Source organism: Epinephelus lanceolatus, chromosome 5 (assembly GCF_041903045.1).
Source record: "Epinephelus lanceolatus isolate andai-2023 chromosome 5, ASM4190304v1, whole genome shotgun sequence".
In the NCBI taxonomy this organism is placed as follows: Eukaryota; Metazoa; Chordata; class Actinopteri; order Perciformes; family Serranidae; genus Epinephelus; species Epinephelus lanceolatus.
The window spans coordinates 34,682,899-34,701,134 of NC_135738.1; the positions used below are offsets into that span (position 1 = coordinate 34,682,899).

An 18,236-nucleotide genomic window follows, 5' to 3' on the forward strand; every position below is an offset into this window, starting at 1 on the left:
TAAACTTAATTTTTTTTTATTCCAAATAATCAAAGATACAAATATGAAACAACAGAACTGAAAAAAATGAGAGAACAGAACAAAAAGATCAGACAATTAACAGGAACTCAGATGGGTGATATGAGGATGTGTCTGTCAACACAAGGATGACTGTAGTATTCTATACAAAACAAAATGGTGGACAAGTGAGTGTGTGTGAATGTGACTATGTCTCCAAAAGCCAAAAGGTTCGGGTTGTAGCTGTGTGTGTGTGTGTGTGTGTGTGTGTTGATGTTGTCTCAGTTCATTAGTAATTCCATCTGCACCAGTCTTGCGTTGGTGTCCCCGGCCATGTTGTAAGGAATCATACCAGCAAAGGTGATCAGGGCTCTGGCCTGGCTGCGGAGTTGCTGTTAGGAGAAGAAGAGGGAGACAACATGTAGAGTGTTAACATGCTGGCATTTTGACTGTTTGTCTCCATCTTGTCACATACTGTAAGTTTATCATACATATACTGCAGTGGCGTGCGGGTTGGGATTTTTTAAAACCAGCACTAACCTGGCCTGCTATGAGAGCGAACATGCCCTGCCCAACCTGCATTAACCAATAACCCAAACCTGACCTGCAAACTGGAGCTGAAAATTTCAGGTATGACCTGCTTGGCTGTATTAAATACCATTTCCAGTAAATATCATAATATAAAACATATGATTTCTCTGACAGACAGAAAGACAGCAGGCACTCACCCATCTGTTAAGTGGTTATGTCTAAACCTATGATCTCAAGTGCACAGCTGATACAGATGGTGGTTTGTTTATATGACGTAACAGAAGTGCATATTTAACCGATTCAGTGTGGACAGAGAGATGCTTACTTGTGGTCAGGACATGGTGTTAAGCCTACATATTTGCAGAGGGAAGTGTTTTTAATGGACATTATGACCAGGGAGATTTATACATGTCAAACTTGAACAGATTTTCCTGGTCAAAATCTGAATAACCGAAACCCTGTGTGGAGAAGAGAAGCTAGAAGCTGGATTATTGCACAATGTTTTGTAAGTTATATCAGGCTAACTTAGAACACTGCTTTGTCACTTCATGACCTGCCTGCCCGAAACCCACAATATTTTCTGACAAGCTCGACCCATGCATCAGAGTATATGTCAGCATTTTCCTAACAAAAAACTGCAGTACAAAAATGCCCAAAATATGTTTGAAGTTTGAATTTACACTGTCACATTACAGGTTTTTTTCCCTACAGATAGCAATGACAAGCGTATTTTTCTATTTAAAAATGTCGCACTCTAGACATTTTGGTCACAATTCTTGAATAACAAAATTAAAATGATCCTTAAAAATGTTTCTGTTGATGTTATGTGATTATGTCAGGGTCAGAAGTTATACTGTGATTTTTTTAAACTCCAAACTATCAATACTGCTATTGACATTACAAATACAGTATCTATTGTGCTTTAATTAACTATTGATCTATTTCAGCTGTGTCTCACCATGTCTCTGTCCTCTATGGTTCTCTGTGGTCGTCCTGGTGTGCCAGCTGGCGCCCCCTTCAGGCGTTTGTGCTGAGTGAACAGGATGTTCATGGTAGCCAAGAGCACTTCAGACAAGTTGTGGCGCACCTGGGGACACAGAGGACACTTTTAAAAGAGAGTAAAGGCATAACGCTGTGTGTTGTGAGAAAGTCTGGTAGCTCTTACTCTCACCTCATCACTGAAGTTCCTGAAAGCGGCCACTCTCTCCTCCACGCTGTCCTGACTGAGAGGAAGAAGCTTTAAACGCTCCATCACCTGACAGAGAAACACAAGGAGGGACGACATTAACAGAGGAGCTTCGAATATTCAACATAGTATCATCAGTCCAATATAGTAATCATGGTTTCACATACTAAGTCTGTGATAAAATGTTATTTTATTGGAACCATTGGGCTGCACTCACGTCGTAGGCTCTGTCAACATGACCTGCATGGTACTCATCAAAGAACGTCATCAGGTCTAACAGCAGGTAGAAAGTACTATCGACGGACTTTTCTCCTGCTATGCCCTGAGCACGATACCTGCAGCGGAAAGAGGAAATTATTCAGTTTTTACAGGATGCTCTTTATCAGATTTAAACTAGTGAATGATATGTGTGTGTGTGTGTGTGTCGTCACCTCTCAGCAATAGCCACTGCAGTGTTTTTTAGCCTCTCCTTGTTGGACTGAGGAGCGCTGACTTGAGCAATGACTGGACTCAACAGCCTGTTCATCAACTCCAACACCTTATCTGGGTTCTACACAGAGACAGACAGAGACATGGTGAAAACCGACAGCTGCAAATGACGACGGCTTTGCAGAAATACATGTGCAGTACACGAATGCAGAGATCACAGAGACAGGCCTGCTCACCTTGGCCAGCTCGTAGAGTTTGACCGCCTCCTCAAACAAGCCCTTGTTCTCGGCCTCTAGAGCAACTTTACTGATGATAGCTCTGGTGTCCCCGGCGAACTTATCTATGACTCCAGGCTAGAGGCAGGAGACAAGATCAGTGAGAGGAGAGCAGAAGGTAGCTATCCTGTAAAATAAATCAACAATTAAAGTCCTTGCATCTGATCTCTCAACATCTTCTATTGCACTACATAGTTGAGACAGAACCCAGAAAGATTAGAAATTGAAAACGAACATATCAGTTGCTGTACAGCAGAATTTTAAGGTAGAACTGGGATCCTGTTAGTTGATGTCAAAAAAACTAATGTCTTAACTATGTTTACCAAAGCAATGAGCCACCAGCCTATGTGTTAGTTGATGTCAAAAAAACTAATGTCTTAACTATGTTTACCAAAGCAATGAGCCACCAACAAAAGCCGACTAAATTTACTTTTAAGTTGTAAATTCTATCAGAACATCATCAACAATTTTATATCCAACAAAAAACACTGCTACAGATAGGCCGCAGCTGCAGCAGAATGGTGTACTAAAATTCTTTAACTAATTAAAATCTTTAAGGCCTGACCTAAATTGCTCTTGCTTAATGATGGCACAGAGTTAAAAGTTATTTTCCAATTATATTAAAGTATACTTGCCAATGATATTAAAAAGTGCAGCCTCGACACTTTAGCAATTCTAAACAACAAAACTACAGACTGTAGACTACAGTATACTCATAACTACAATGCAAAAGCAAAATAAAAAAAAAAAAGCATTTTTAAACTCAAATTCTTACTGTGACAACTTCACAGCACAGAGATTTACAGTAATAATATTCTTTTTTATCTAAATATTGAATCGGATTCAATTTAATTGCTGATCATAGACTGTATCCAAGAAGTGGATGTAGCTGCCGTGACGTCGCCCTTTAATTTGTGGACTCCTGTTCTGAAGCCTTGAGTAAGGCATTTAGCCTGTCTCCATCTTGGTTTTTGTGAGCCAAAAGTGACCCTATTTGGATGAAGAGGGTGAATCTGACTGAGGCACTGTCAATGATGCACTGCTACACCTTTATCCTAATTGACAGGTCACTGTAGTAGTGACTTGTCAATCACAAAGTAGCCATACCCCGAAGCCCGTCCTGCTTTATTGTCTATTTTACACTAAATGGGACTATAACTTACAAAATGAGCATCATGCTGTACAGAAGAAGACTTGAATAAAGCAATTAAGACCATAAACTCCTATATTTCGTCGTGCTTCCTCCTCCTATGAATAGCACTAAATGAAAGGAGTCTCTGTATGAACAGCACCATAAACCACCACTGCAATATTAATTTAACATGTCATTAGCGAAGTAGTAATATACTGCAGTGCACCCCTTGATCAGTCAGTTTGCAGTAACAGATTCACAAGACTAATGTGGGTAGAATGAAACACACAGCAAGGTGAATTTGAGGGGAATAACATACCCTCAGACATCACATTTTGCAGAGTGCTGCAGGCACGGTGAGAAATGTCAAGAAACTTTGACTACAAAGCAAGTATTGTGAAGAGCTTTTTGATCCATGACAGAGGAACAAAGTGCTGTTAAACGGGGAGTGTCAAAACATGTAGGAGACGGGTTGAAGAGAGGGAAGATTTCTGTCCTTGTCTAGCTAACTGAAACACCCCATGTATAGCAAAGACAGAGAGTGACAGAGGAAAAATGTGAAGCAGAGAAAGAAGAAGAAAAGGGCATGGCAAGAGAGCAGGTGAGAGGCAAAAGCACATCATAGACACAACAACCACAGATGAGATGAGAGGGGGAGATCAAAGACATAATCTTCTTACCTTCCTACTGCCATCCTTCTCTAATCTCCCCAGCAGCATGTCAAACTGTAAGAAAGACAAAAAAATCCATATCCAATACATGTACACGCTGTACACACACCTTTATGTATCACAGCCCTGAAATAAATCCTGTATTATGATTATTATCGCATTATTTTGTGATGTTTTACTGGGCTGCTTGTGTTTCCCAACCTATATTCTATCCATTTACATGCACAAAGCTAAAACAAAAAACATAACACTTAACCACAACAAAAAGAAAGTTTCGTTATATCTAGCTACAGCTGTTGTCCGGTCAATTCAGCAGGTGTATCAAGTGGCTACTTCTAGTAAAAAAGGGGTAATACATGTCCAGTAAAACATACTGAAAACCAAGTGAAAGGGATAGTCAGAACATCTTTAAATTGGTATTTGTACTGCATGTTTGCAAGAGAAAACATAAGATACAATACAGTAATACAATCAAATGAAATAATTTGTGAAATTCGACTTTTTAAAAATCAGTGTTAACTAAATTTTGATCAAAATGTCTGAGACGAGGTCAGGAACAAAGGGAAAAATTTTTTACCAGAGGGCTTTCATGTAAATGTGGATCACTCACCTCTCGACTCTCGATAACAAGTTCACTGACACATCGCATGAACATGTTTTCTCCCTGGCTGTCTTTCTCATTGCTGCAGGACAACACATACACGGTAGGAATTAGAATCAGAGACATTGTGGTGAACGTCACTAGAATACAAGTAATAGCTGAATCTGAATCCTAATAGTATGGGGTCAGAAATACAGGGGGTTCATCTGACTCTCAGAGTGTGAGATGACTTACCGTAAGAAGTAGAAGTATTGCAGGGCTTCCCGTGGATCTGTGGACTCAAACTTACGAGTGTACAGCATTAGCAGACGGATAAAATTGAGGCGGCGTACCATGGGAGGGTCACCAGGCTCCTGGCTCACTGCAGAGAACAGGTGAACACATTTTGTTCAACTACAATTTCTTTCTGAAGTGTCTGCACCATCGTACAACATAAGGGTGATTACACTCACACAGCTGAGCGCTTTGGCCAGACGACTTCAGCAACAGCCGCAGCTCGTACAGGACCAATGCCACGTGTACAGCGTGACTCCGAAGTCTCTCGACACGAAACAAGAAAGCCACAGCCGCTTCAAACTGAGCTGTCAGGAACAACACCTGGAAATACAGGAAGGGCTGCTGGCTTGCAGAGAAATGGGACTCTCCTGTTGGACAAAAGATAAGAGAACAGAAGAAAAAATTGTGATGTGTTCAAGTACTTCTGTATTTCTTAACCTGCATGTGATTTCAGATAGAAAGGTCCCACCTCTAATGTCAGATGTCAGACACACATTTCATTTTTGAGAATCATCTGTGACTCTATCTTTCTCATCTTTGACTACCAAGTCCAAACATTATTTTTTTCTTCTGCGTAATATAGAAAGAATTTAAATGACCAACTGTCACTTTGGATTTAACTGAAAAAGACAAAAAGACAAAAGACAAAAGACAGAGGAAAAAGGGGAAAAAGGAACTGATGATGAAAATGAGATTTCAGCATGCAAGTATTGTTTCATTAGTGCTGTCACCAGTTGTCTCAATGGTCAAAAACACTATTACCACCATGGACAAGATAAACGCTGCTATTGAGGCTGCTCTGATTCGACTTGCCTGACATTGTGGTTTGTTTTACTTTGCTCCACTCCACTCTTAAAATCCCGGCAAAACCACTTTGGCATGTCTGTGCATCAGATTCAAGTGGATATGTGGGTCTCTAGTGATTGGTTAGGGAAAATCAAGTCACCCTCCCCATGGAAATTGTTTAGAGTGAACGCAATGCCAGACTGAAGAAGGAAATGGAGTGCAACGAGTTGACAACTCAGGCAGTTGCAGCAGTATATACCAATAAGAATCATAAATGTGTAATTTGTCTTTCCCTAAAAGTCTCAAAACAAAGCTCAAAGGAGAGAGAGGACGGACCTGTCAGTCAAGCACAGTCTGTACACAATGGAGGTCTAATCATAAAATAATTGACAACACCTGTGTGGGTGTTTCACTGTCTAATAAAAAGAAATTGATGACTATCAGACAGTTTCTATAGAAATGCTTCTAATGCCATTAAATGTCTTAAACTATAAAAGCATTTAACTGCGCCAATTTAACTTTAGATGAACATGCCACGTCAACATTTTACAGTTGCCATGGCAACTTACATGTAAGAATTTGAAAACATTCTGTCAAGCGCAGGTACTTAGTCATCAAGTTTACTTTTTAATTATAATCCTTAATCCTCTTGCTGGCTGAAAGTTTGAGGAGTAGAACAGGGTGGACCATGTCAGCCATTTTATAGCCTTATCTCAGACTTACAGCACTTTAGTTCAAAAAGGGAAAGCGCATGGGAGAAGAAGAGAGGGAGAGAGCGATGAAGAGGAGAAAAAGGACGAAGGAGGAGAGATAAGAGTGTGGGTGTGAGGGAGGGCTGCTGCAGAGTGCGCAAACAAGAAACGAGAAAGAACAAATGCACATATGAGGAGAAAACACGTGAAAGAGGACGGAAATCAGTGGGAGGAAAAAGGGGGAAATGACAGTGCAGGTATGAGGAGGAACGGGAATAACGGATAAAAGGAGAGGACAGCAACGCAACGAGCGAAGGACAGAGAAACAGAGAACAGACGAGGCTGGCAAGCGCTGGCAGTATGTGAGAGAAATGAAGAGAGGCTTTGGGCTTTACATCCCGCTGTGAAGCAAGATGGAGGACAACAAGGAACACTGTGCCAGACAACCGAAGGAGCGGAGCAGCATGAGAGAAAACAGAATGAGGCTCCAGGCTGTACTTCCCACTGAGCAGAGAGAGTGGGAGAGGGGAAATGGGAGCGGGTAAGGGCTACTGAGAGAGGAAAAGAGTGCAGTCTTATCAGAACGGAGCAGGATTGGCCCGTGGAGAAGGCAACACCCAGGGGAGAAAAGTGTGCTTTTGCGATCTGTGGGAGAGACGGCCTAATGCCCCTATGCTCCCCTTTTTTTGCGTATCAGGAGGCATGCGTTTGTTTAGCTTTATTTTGAAATTAGCTTGGGTGAAAAATCAAAGTCAAAGCATGTCACAAAGTTCATCTGCATTTGTGTTGTCTGTCATTTAGAGGGCTGCACAAAGGATATTTCAGGCATGGGATTATCCTGCAATTTCTACAAGACTGAAAAACTTCCTAACAAGCACTCCCACTTCCTGCAGGGATTGACCAGGTGTGCAGGATCTGAAGGTCTCTCTCTCAAGCTTGTCAGCTGACTCAAAACTACTTCTGCCACTTTTCTCACGCACAACTCCACGTGCAAGACCATGAATGCGTTTGAGGGAGGGACTATCTGGAAGTGTGCCCCTTGTTCCCTCTTGTAATATTCATTGTGTTGAGACATCAAGGACACTGAATTCTTGAAGATAGATCAGGGAAGCAGTGTGATGCAGCCAGGAGGAAGCGTGGTTGGATAAGAGTTTAAGCTGCAGCTGTTTCTTTTTACTTTATTGAAGGCATTTAATAAGGCCTAGAGGGAGACGAAGCAGGAGGCGTTACTTTATTTTCCTGCACAGGCAGCAGGTGACTGGCAGTTGTAGCACTTTAAGCAAGAAATTCTTTGGGCTGAATCATAAATACAAATGATTTAGAAACTGCATTGCTGTTTCTACATTTGGCAGTTTAAAAATCAATTCACAAACAGATTCTGGCTCATGAACTTTTGTTCCTGCCTGCTACGACAAAGGGTTCAGAATTTGCTGCCGCTCTGAGTCACACTTCTGGCTGGCTTGTTGTCCATAGCAACAGCTGCTGAGACTCATGGGTACTGTAGTGCTTAAAGCTATTCACTATACAAAACTAAAAAGGAAAGAAAAACAACCAAAAATAAAACAGTGTTAGTGATGTTAAATTATCCATGTGCTTCTCTGTAGAAGAAAACTGAGTGTATTATTCAGGGAAACTTAAAAAGGAGAATTTACAGTGGGGGAAAATTACTTCCAGATCCTGCTGGTCCTGCATTTTGCCATTTGAATTTTAGTTTATCTATTTATATTTTTTCAAAGATGGCTTATCTATATCTACAAATCTTTTATCTGCAAAAGTTAAGACAAGATAATAGTTTCGTGTGCATGTTCATAGCATAGGTAAAGAGTCAAGGGAAACAAACACTAAGACGGCAGGAAGTAAAGAGTGCACAGTTCAGAATGTAATGAGTAAAATGGATGAACCGTAATTATAGTAACAAAAATGGAAAAACAGAATGAAAAAGAGATGTACCAATACAATCCACTAGTGTTGGCAGCAGTATTGACCTAATTAAGCCAATCAGGTTACGAGCCCTGATGTGGCTGGTCCACATTAAACAGTTTTTCGGTCAATGTCAATCTAAACTGTGTTTCTGTTATATTCCTTCAGTCATGGGGCACTGTCAGCTAGTGCGACAGCAATCCCTGTCCTCATGTTACCTTACATAACACTGATTCCGCAAAGTGAGGTATAGAGATTTCACTTTTGAAAAAAAGAGAGCTAAGGTTTCAGACTAATACTTTCTACTGGCTGATATCCTGAGTTGAGGTAGCTAAAAATGTGCTGCTTTATTCTCAGAGGTGCACTGTTTTAACCTCTTCTGGCTCTTTAATCAATGTACAGATGTGGTTGTAATCATATTACAATCTACAGCACACGAGGCAATCAAAGAAAAGTCTGTTCCATAGGGGGGCACATAACATGCACGTACATGTCTGTGCCTGCGCCCCCTCTGCAACAGCTTCTCAAGTACCACAGAAGAAAAGATAATAGAAATGGAGCAGATGTAGGTGCTGAGGCAAAGTGATGTATCACGGTTGTTGAGAAACTAAAGTCGGAATACTTGTGGTCATTTGTAGGGCTAACAGAGAAATGCAGTTCCATACCATAATCCTCCAGCAGCTGTTTCTGTAGCTGTGGCAGGGTCAGTCTGTCCTGAGGAGAGCTGCTGCCGTCATCATCAAAACACACCTGGTTCAACTGCAGGGACAAAACACGGTACACGTTATGTAAAAATATTGGAAGGAAAAACACAATTTTGGCTCAAAGGACTGCTCTACTAAAAAAGCAAAAACTGTAAGACAGCAAATGACTCACACAAGTCCAGAGATTGCCAACAGTGATGCTTTGTAACTAAGCTTTTAATAATGATCATTAACTGGGCCAGCTTCTCCTCAGGCCAGTGTGCTAATGCTTTATATTTTAATAAACCAGAAAGGAAAAACGTCACAATTAAGTATACTGTACCTTGAGCCAGAGGTAGTCTTCAGTCTTGTCTGCCACCTCTCCATGGTTATCGCTGATGTCACATTTCCCGATCAGGCAGTAGACGGCTCGCTTGTAGGGGTCAGCGCTGTTCCTCAGCACCCTGCGGTAGTGGAGACGGAGCTTGTTCTCTGAAGTTGGGGAGAGGCTGAAGGGAAGAGATCAAGAAGCATGAATGATGATACAGTTTGACCTCAGAGAATCTCAACATATATGAAGACCAGGAGGTGTGGAGATCTCACCGTCTGTCGGGGCTGTTCATGTACTCCTGAAACCAGGTCTTGAAGTCTCCTAGCTGATGTTGCACTCTGTTCACAACCTGCATGGCTGCATTCAGATCACCACAACGCAGACAGTAGTAGATCACAGCCCACACCGGATGGCCCTCTATCTCACCATCCTGTTGAACACAAAGACATTTAACACGATGAGGCAATATTCTACTGACTCATTTTAAATATTCTGTCTCCACATGAGTTCTTTGACTTGTGCACACAAATTAAGCTTGTTGTAATAAAGTCATCACGTACCAGCCCTTGATTGCAAATACCAGTAAAAATCAGTTCACAATCTGACTGCTGTGTTACAATTTTTTTTTAAAAGACATTTTGTTATGTACTTGGCAGATTCAAAAAAGCATTCAAATCTGTGTTCTACCTGCATGCCTGGCAGGGGCCCTGGTAGTTTAATGTTAAGGAAGCTGCGGACAAGCTGGTACGTTCCTGGCACTCCTCCTAGGTGGGCCTGATGGAGGTTCCCAAACACAGTCACCATGGTGTAGTTTTTATAACTGGGAGAGAGGAAACACACAGAGATGTGCACACATATGAGTTTATCATCATGGATCAGATCGACTTAAATTGAAAACTACTGTACTGTAAGTCTGGTGCTAACTCAAGCTACATCCACACTAACAGTTTTCAAATGGCATTACAAAATGAAAACCATCTCTGTACACACACTGTTGGAGAAATAATCTCTGTCCATACTAACACCCCTTAAAAAGGCACATCACATGACCATTCACGTACAATGGGCATGTGTGTGTCGGGAGAAACAAGAAGCAGATTGTCTACTCTGTGATCGGTTGCTTAGTTACAGAAAATACTACGGAGATGGCAGAGATTTCTTTGCTTGGACTGACGACTGTTACTGAAAGTAACAGCAGTATAAGGTGGTCAAGGCGGCAGAAAACAGATTGGGATTCGCTACAAAGCAAATATGGTGACATATCAGAGCGGCAATGGGAACATTATGCATCACTGGGGGAAACCATGGTAACAGGAAAGGAGTACCCAGACAAGAAGGAACCTAGCTATAACATCTCATGTGGGTGTCTAGGTAATTGTTCTTTGACGTTTTCAAAGGCTTTTCTAAGGACTGTGTTTAGGGGTTCCAAAACGCTGGTGTGGTATAGACGCTAGGTGTTAACTTAGCAATAGTAATGCATTTTAAAAATGGAAACATATTAGCATGGCAGTAGCCTTAGATCCACAGAGTTTTTGCACTTTACAAAAAAAAGGCAGAGTTACCTGTTCTCTAGGAAGCTGAGCGCCTGGCGTACGAAGGCCATTTGCATTTCCACAGAGGTGCGACTTTTGAGAGTGTCTTTGGCCGGAACAAGCAACACATCCGACATCTGCTTCACCATCAGCCACATGTCTGATACATTCTAGAGGGAAGAGAGAGGGGGACAGCCTCAGTTACATAAAGGCATGTATAGAAATTAGTGGTCAGAGTAAAACTAACGTATGTCTTTGTGAAGGACTAAATAATTAAATCTGAATATTAGAGTCAATTTCATGATGATAGCAAATGTTCTTACCTTGTCGTCCAGGCTTTCTGCTACAGAGGCACATAAATCTCCCAGATTAGGCTGAATGTGACCATTCACGATCTTCTCATTGAAAATGTAAATCTGGAGGAGGAAGAGGTAGTAATGAAGGGAGAGAAAGACAAAACAGAAAAAAATATATAGGTGATAAACTCCCCAACCTGTTAAACGCTCAGTTTTCAGGTAACACTGTTTTGTCAAATGAATGTTTAAAAAATTGAAATCCACCTAAAACTCCATCCTCAGCCTCAAAAGTAAAAGCAAACACTACGACCATCGGGTGAAATGGTTCACAACAAAAAACAAGAAAAAAAGGATCAAGACGTTTAAAATGTCATCGAAGAGGATGACAAAAATGAGACAAATGACGCCGCACGCAATGTGTCGACACATGGTCAGAGGAAAAGCTACATTTAAAGTACTGCGTCACGTAGCAGATCAGAGACAAACAGACAGAGAAAGAGAAGGTCAGACAGGATGATGAGGGAGGAGGGACGGCAGAGAGAGACACAGAGACAGAGTGCGAGAGAGAGAATTACCCAGAGTCCCCCTCTACCACCCAATCAATCGATATGTTTGATCTGCTATTTCCCGTCTCGCTGTGACCCCATTTTAACTGAACGATCAGACAAAGGGCATTTCAAACACACATCTGTGTTCAACTCTCTGCAGTCAGTTCAAGAGGTGGCTTTGCTTTAGATTTACATACCAACACAGTTAAACTGGTGAAAATGTCTATGTTCCACAACAAATTCATTTAGTAAATGGAACCAAATCTATCACAGCCACATATATAATCTCTAATGTTTCCTTTCATTAACAAATTTTGTCACAAATGATCATTTTAAGGAAAATAATGATAAAATACTGATGTTGGAACAGAGCCTGACTGGTAAATCGGGGGGTAATATTATCTTTACAATAAGTAATGTCACCATTATATTGTTGTCCACCAGAAACCACTATGAAGTTTATTTTTCAAATGTAAAATGCCACGCTTGGTGCATCTCTTGGCCACATTTTTCAAAAATAAAAAATCTAAAGGATTCTTATTAAACAATGTTTATTTTATGTTTTATGGGGTAAAGAAATTAATACTGGAAAATACATTATCTAACATTTCTGAACTTATTTTCTGACTTTGATGCTCCCCAGTGGTAGAATAAATATGTATATAATTTTGCATCCAGTGACTCACCTGTCGTCCGTAGGCCACCTCCACACTGTCCAATGCACTCCTTCCTGGAACAGTCACTTCACTCACAAAGCTGGGCTACAGTACACAGAGAGGCAGCAGATGACTTTAAAAAAATGCACTGCACACAAAAACAAGTAGTATTTCTAAAAGGAAGTTAAATAAGGTTAGAAAAATCAATGGCCATCTTAAATGAATATATTATATATAGATATTCTGTTTTGAGAGTCTTTCCAATCAGACGGACGAACAACCTTTCCACAGTGTTTGCACGCCTGTTGCTCAATGCATGCTGGGATAGGCTTTCACAGGATAACACCTTGGATGAAAGTATTTTAATTTACTCCTAGAGAAATAAAAAATATTATCAATAATAAGTCTCAGAAGTATGCAGTATCAAGAAATCTGCTTGAGAGACATGAGACTTCATTTGATGTGGAAACATTTAGTCCAAAATGTTAAAATATATTACAATAAAGACATTGTGTATGTGACTAAATTAATTGGAAAATATTCAAATAATGTAATACTGATGTACAGTCCACAACAGCAGTCACACACAACTTATAAGTAAACTAGTACTGATTTAAAATTTGTAGAATTGTAAAATGTCAGAGGCGAGAAAAGAGACTCTCTCTGGAATTGAAACCTGTATATCAATCCTGAAAAACATTAACAAAGACCAAAAATAGACATTTCCTCTGCTCTCTTCATTATTAAAAATAAACATTAATGAACCGGCATCTTCCTTCAGGAACTTTCATTTGCTATGACAGATCTAGTCAAATAAGGGAGGGCCTGTCCAGAGCTGGGTCCATGTGACAACCTCAAATTAGCGGACTCCCCAATATATTATACTCTTATCAGCATAAAAGATGGCCCCTTTTGGTAAGGAATGTTAACCTCAACAGTCCCAGCTAAAACAAAATCTTAAGTATCTAGCAGACTGAGGGTGTTTATCTCTTTTGGTGGTAAAGATACATTTTGTCTTAAGTTGTCTCCCCTTTAAATTTGGAGGTCCTTCTTCCGAAAGAAGCTTGTGTTGCGTTTCCTGTACCTCCACATCTTGACTGAAGTCCAGTGCATCCTCCCCTGCTCCGAGTAGTGTGTGCAACACTCTCTGCTTCACTTGCTCCCATTGGACCAGCATGGACTCACGGTGGTACTCTTCAGCCAACAAGAACGTCTGAAACATATAAAAGTAGGAGACAGGTACCCAATCATACTCATGTATTACTGCACACAGGTTAGAGCTCACATTTTGTGTGTTTGCGTTTTGCATACAAATGAATCAAGCAAGACCAGGAATGATCATTTAAAGGCAGTGCCTTGATGACAGAGATAATTTTGAAGCAGCGGGTTTAACTCTGAAGACAGACCTTTTGTAAATGACAGAACAGACAGTTAAGTGGGTGTTGCAACATAATGCCTTGCCTCACATACATTTATGAAACAATGTGTGGGATCCATACTAAAAATGTACGTACAGACAAAAGCCAAAAATGGCATGTGCCAAAATATTAGACACTTCCACCTCACCATCTGCATCTCCAATTTCTTGTCTCCAAAATGTTCATAGACATGGGTCAAAGTCTGTTTTTATAGGTCACAACTTTAACGTGAGAAGTGGCTTAGGCCTCTTTCACTCCTCATTTTGTGCGTATGCAGTGTTTAAAAATGAGACCCTAGGTACTGAATATTATGTGATTAATTTATGCACCTGTTTTCTAATGATTTGCAATGTGCCAGTTTTTCCCAGGTGATCTTAATTTCTTGTTAGTTCTGTGTAGGTATGCTACCAAGTTAAACATTTAATCTTGTGCCCTGCATTTGTATCAGTAGATGGGTTGAGGGCGGAGTAGATAATAGCAACTAGGACAGGAAGAATTCTCTCTCCAGTAGCCCGACAGCCTAAGCTACACACATGCAGCACGTAGTAACATGCATGTACATTATGTAAATGGGAATACCTATGACGCACACACACACACACACACACACACACACACACACAAACACGCACACGCACCAGATTTAGCAGCAGACCCCTGTCAAGATTGTCCTACTCCACTAGGACACAGTGCCATCTATTTTAACTCTCCACAGAGACTCAAAGTGAGATAATGGGAACGTGAGATAATTAAATCTTTCCAATCTCCAGCTCAGGGAGATACAAAAGTAGACTAGAGCTTTTACTTGGTTAACTTGGTCACTGCCTGGATGTCAAAGCGTTTACTTTTAACATTACTGAGTTGCATAACTGCAATCTGTCAAAAAACTATGATGTAATAAAGTAAGTGAAGTGCAGAAATGACATAGATAAACTTAATGTCATTTAAAAGAGTTCCCAGAGTTTATCAACCAGCGAGAACTGAACTGGTTTATTATTGTGACGGTAAAATGCCTCACTCAGTTCACATCTCTTTCTACAATTGCTTAACAATCATCAAAAATATCAAAAAGGTTTGAATGTTCCGCAATTATGAAAATAATGAATAAAACAAGCCAGTGTATTGTTATCAGATTTTTGCATTTCTCCAAGATTATAATCAGAATCTGCCTAAAAATAAAATAAAACCCAAAGCCAAAGGGATTAAATATAAATGAGACTGTGTATTCCTGTCAAGTGATTGCTGTGAGACTGGACAGCTCTTACTCCTCTAAATATGTCATCTGACAGGCCAGTAGCACACATTTCCTGTGATGTAAAAGGACCAACAGTCCGATAGAAATCTTTAACATCCGCTTTCTTTTTAATCAGTGCATTTAAGTTGTTCCCCCGCTGCACAGAAGTCCTTTTTTCCTCTCTCAGGGAGCAGAGAGAGATAATGGGAACGGCAGCTAATTAAATGCAGGGACTATTGGCTCTGCACATCAGGGAAGCCATTTCAAAACCATTCCCTAAAGGTTCACACCAGAAGGACTTTTAGATCACAGCAAGCAGGAATTACGAAAAATTTGGTTTTTAAGTGTTGCCATATTGTGATGTGCTAATGTTCATATACAGCGGAGTGCTGATAATTCATCTGATTTTGTTAAACTAAATATGAAACAAACAAAGAAGGACTACTGTATGTGACTGTAGAATCAAATTACTGAATCGTATTCTTTAAAATATAAAAAAAATTCACCTGTAAAGAATGAAAATAATTAAAATATTTAGATGTGTGTTTTGTTGGCCTGTGATCTGGTTTTGGACACTGCAGAATTTAGATTCTGTCACCACCCTGTGGCTCTTTTTCGGCCAGCGAAGCAATCAGACACTAGGCAGATACTGACCCTACGGCGAGACTCCTCAATGGCTGACAGCAGGGCGTTGTCCCTCTCATTCTTCAAGAAGCCCTGTGGATGAGGTTGAGACAGACAGACAGACAGACAGAGAGGCCGAGACGCATGACAAACACACAGAAAGAGAGAGAAGAAAAAGAGAGAAAGCAGGAGATATTAGCTAGAGCATTTGGGACAAAAAAAGCAGAGATAAACTGTATGCAGAGTTCTGGGGGGACAGATTTAGCAGGTGCACCATAATTTGCTCTACGGGAGACAGAAGCTGCTCTTCTTCTTTTCCATCCTGTTTTTCTCTGGCCTTCCTCGACAAGTGCAGTCCCACGCACTGTCAGGATTAATCGAACGTATGGTCGCTTTTTTACAGACGTATAGGCAGGCCAGAGAAGTGTCTGTGCTTTTCACACGCCATTTTGCTATGAGACAGCACTCTGCATAGCCTCCATTTTGAAGTCATCTCAAGATGGCTGCCTCTGCACACATACACCCCCTCCTCCTCTGGTTCTTCCTATGAAAATGGTAATTATTCACATCCTACTCAACTGAAAATAAAACTACTTATCTTATACACAAGATCTGAGCTGTCGAGTGAGTAAGTGGTACTTCTGTAACAACTGGAGTGTGCAGGAGAGAACGCGGCAGCACCCTTCGGAGGGAAAGTCAGTGAACGCTGACGTGCATAAAGGGACAGCCATCTTGAGAGAGCACCAAAATGGAGGCTGCGCTGCAATGCACTTCGTCACTCTCCTCTTAAAGCGAACACAAGAGTGAGTCACAGTATCAAAAAATACAAGTTGATGTAAAAAATCTCTTCTTTCCTGTGCAGAATATCGTGATACATGTGTAGCATTTTAATAGAGGGAAAAATGATGGGTCATTTGCTGCAAATGAGTCAGAGGCAGAGCCAAGGGAAAAAAACATCGTCTCATCTCTTTATTCAGAAATATTGACAAAAGAGCCTCTCCTGTCATCGAACTGATGACAGGGGAATGCTTTTGGCTCTATATTTATATTTATAGCTACATCCATTGATACCAGGAGGAGACAAAATTTCACATGAAGAACAGTGTGAGATGGTAAGGTCAAACATGAAATATGTTTTACTGCTTTGAGATAAAAAATACTTTCAAAAAAGTGTGAATAACTGCAGCCTTCAACAACTGATACTTTCATTTTCTATCATTCTGCCGATTCTCCATTAGGGCTGGGTGATATGGAGGAAATCAAATATCGCAATACTTTTGACCAAATACCTCGATATTGATATTGCAAGGATATTATAGGACTAACGGTAATTTTACAAAATATTTACACAATGAGATTTTTATATATGGTCATAAGTAATGTGGATATTATGACTCAGTGGGTAAAGGCAAATAATACAACAGCTCTGGTAAGTTTAGAAAAGAGCATCACTTTACTGTAATGCAATCTAAGACGACGACTAGTCTTAAATCACAGTATCTATATGATATTGATATATCGCCCAGCCCTATTCTCGAGTAATGGTTTTGTCTACAAAATGTCCAAAAACAATTAAAAATGGCCGTCACAATTTCTGACAGCCAGGGGAAAATCTTTAAATGCCTTGTTTTGTCTGACTAACAGTCCAAACCCAAAGATATAATACTTATCAATACGAAAGCCAGGTATTTAATTTACAATATTAAATGCCATTAGCTTGGGTAAACAGTCTATCTTTGGTCATTTTACTCACTATTCAATAACAATGACAGCAAAATTAAGGAGAAAACCTGAACAGAAAAACGGAAACTTCACCTTTCTTTTGCTTGTTTTATGTTTGGGCTTGATTCTTTGACAGCTTTGTTGACTGGAGGTTAATACACCAACTGAGAGCTGGCTTGTGCAAATTTACATTTCCGAGATTTAAAGTAAAACACTGATGCTCTTTATGCGAGACAGTCTGGCGATAGGTTGCATTCTTAAGAGTTTATATAACCACTGGCCTTTTACGTCTGACATAATGGTTTCTTAAGTTGTCGAAAAGTTGTTCCTCTGTCATATAACAGCTTTTTAATTCACTGATAACATTTTTTGCGTCTGAAGTATGCAGGATCCTTTTAGTTTGAAGAGCAAGCACCTGGTGAGAGACAGCATTTCTCAAAGCCGACTGGAGATCATTCTGCTCTACAGGGATGTGGGTGCTTTTGGCTCTCCTCTTGCTTTTATCTCTCCTCTCTCATCACCTCTCTCGTGTCCCTGTCCCCCCCACCTGCTCGTTCTTGTGCCTACTTCAGTCTCATTTCCTCCCCTTCCTTTCTTTCTGAGCTCTCAGCCTTCACCTCTGTCTGTCATTGCATTCCTCTACTCCTCTTTCATCCCTCTGCCCTGACAAATGAGAGCAAATTAGAGGCACAAATG

At 40.5% G+C, this 18,236-nt stretch overlaps 1 protein-coding gene across 2 annotated transcripts in view; it reads right to left on the reverse strand.

Annotated features, from left to right (window-relative positions):
• Positions 1-18,236, reverse strand: part of nup93 (nucleoporin 93) — a 44,882-nt gene continuing 26,646 nt past the window's right edge. For both annotated transcript variants that reach the window (XM_078168115.1, XM_033635906.2), the window contains exons 4-22: positions 15,849-15,911; positions 13,627-13,755; positions 12,573-12,647; positions 11,366-11,458; positions 11,073-11,212; positions 10,198-10,330; positions 9,783-9,940; positions 9,523-9,688; positions 9,162-9,255; positions 5,275-5,466; positions 5,057-5,183; positions 4,832-4,904; positions 4,231-4,275; positions 2,380-2,496; positions 2,146-2,264; positions 1,932-2,049; positions 1,700-1,783; positions 1,487-1,615; positions 1-389 (exon numbers count right to left, since the gene is read on the reverse strand). In XM_078168115.1, the coding sequence (XP_078024241.1) occupies positions 279-389; positions 1,487-1,615; positions 1,700-1,783; positions 1,932-2,049; positions 2,146-2,264; positions 2,380-2,496; positions 4,231-4,275; positions 4,832-4,904; positions 5,057-5,183; positions 5,275-5,466; positions 9,162-9,255; positions 9,523-9,688; positions 9,783-9,940; positions 10,198-10,330; positions 11,073-11,212; positions 11,366-11,458; positions 12,573-12,647; positions 13,627-13,755; positions 15,849-15,911 (2,166 nt within the window). In that variant the 3' untranslated portion in view covers positions 1-278. The remainder of the gene's footprint in view (positions 390-1,486; positions 1,616-1,699; positions 1,784-1,931; positions 2,050-2,145; positions 2,265-2,379; positions 2,497-4,230; positions 4,276-4,831; positions 4,905-5,056; positions 5,184-5,274; positions 5,467-9,161; positions 9,256-9,522; positions 9,689-9,782; positions 9,941-10,197; positions 10,331-11,072; positions 11,213-11,365; positions 11,459-12,572; positions 12,648-13,626; positions 13,756-15,848; positions 15,912-18,236) is intronic.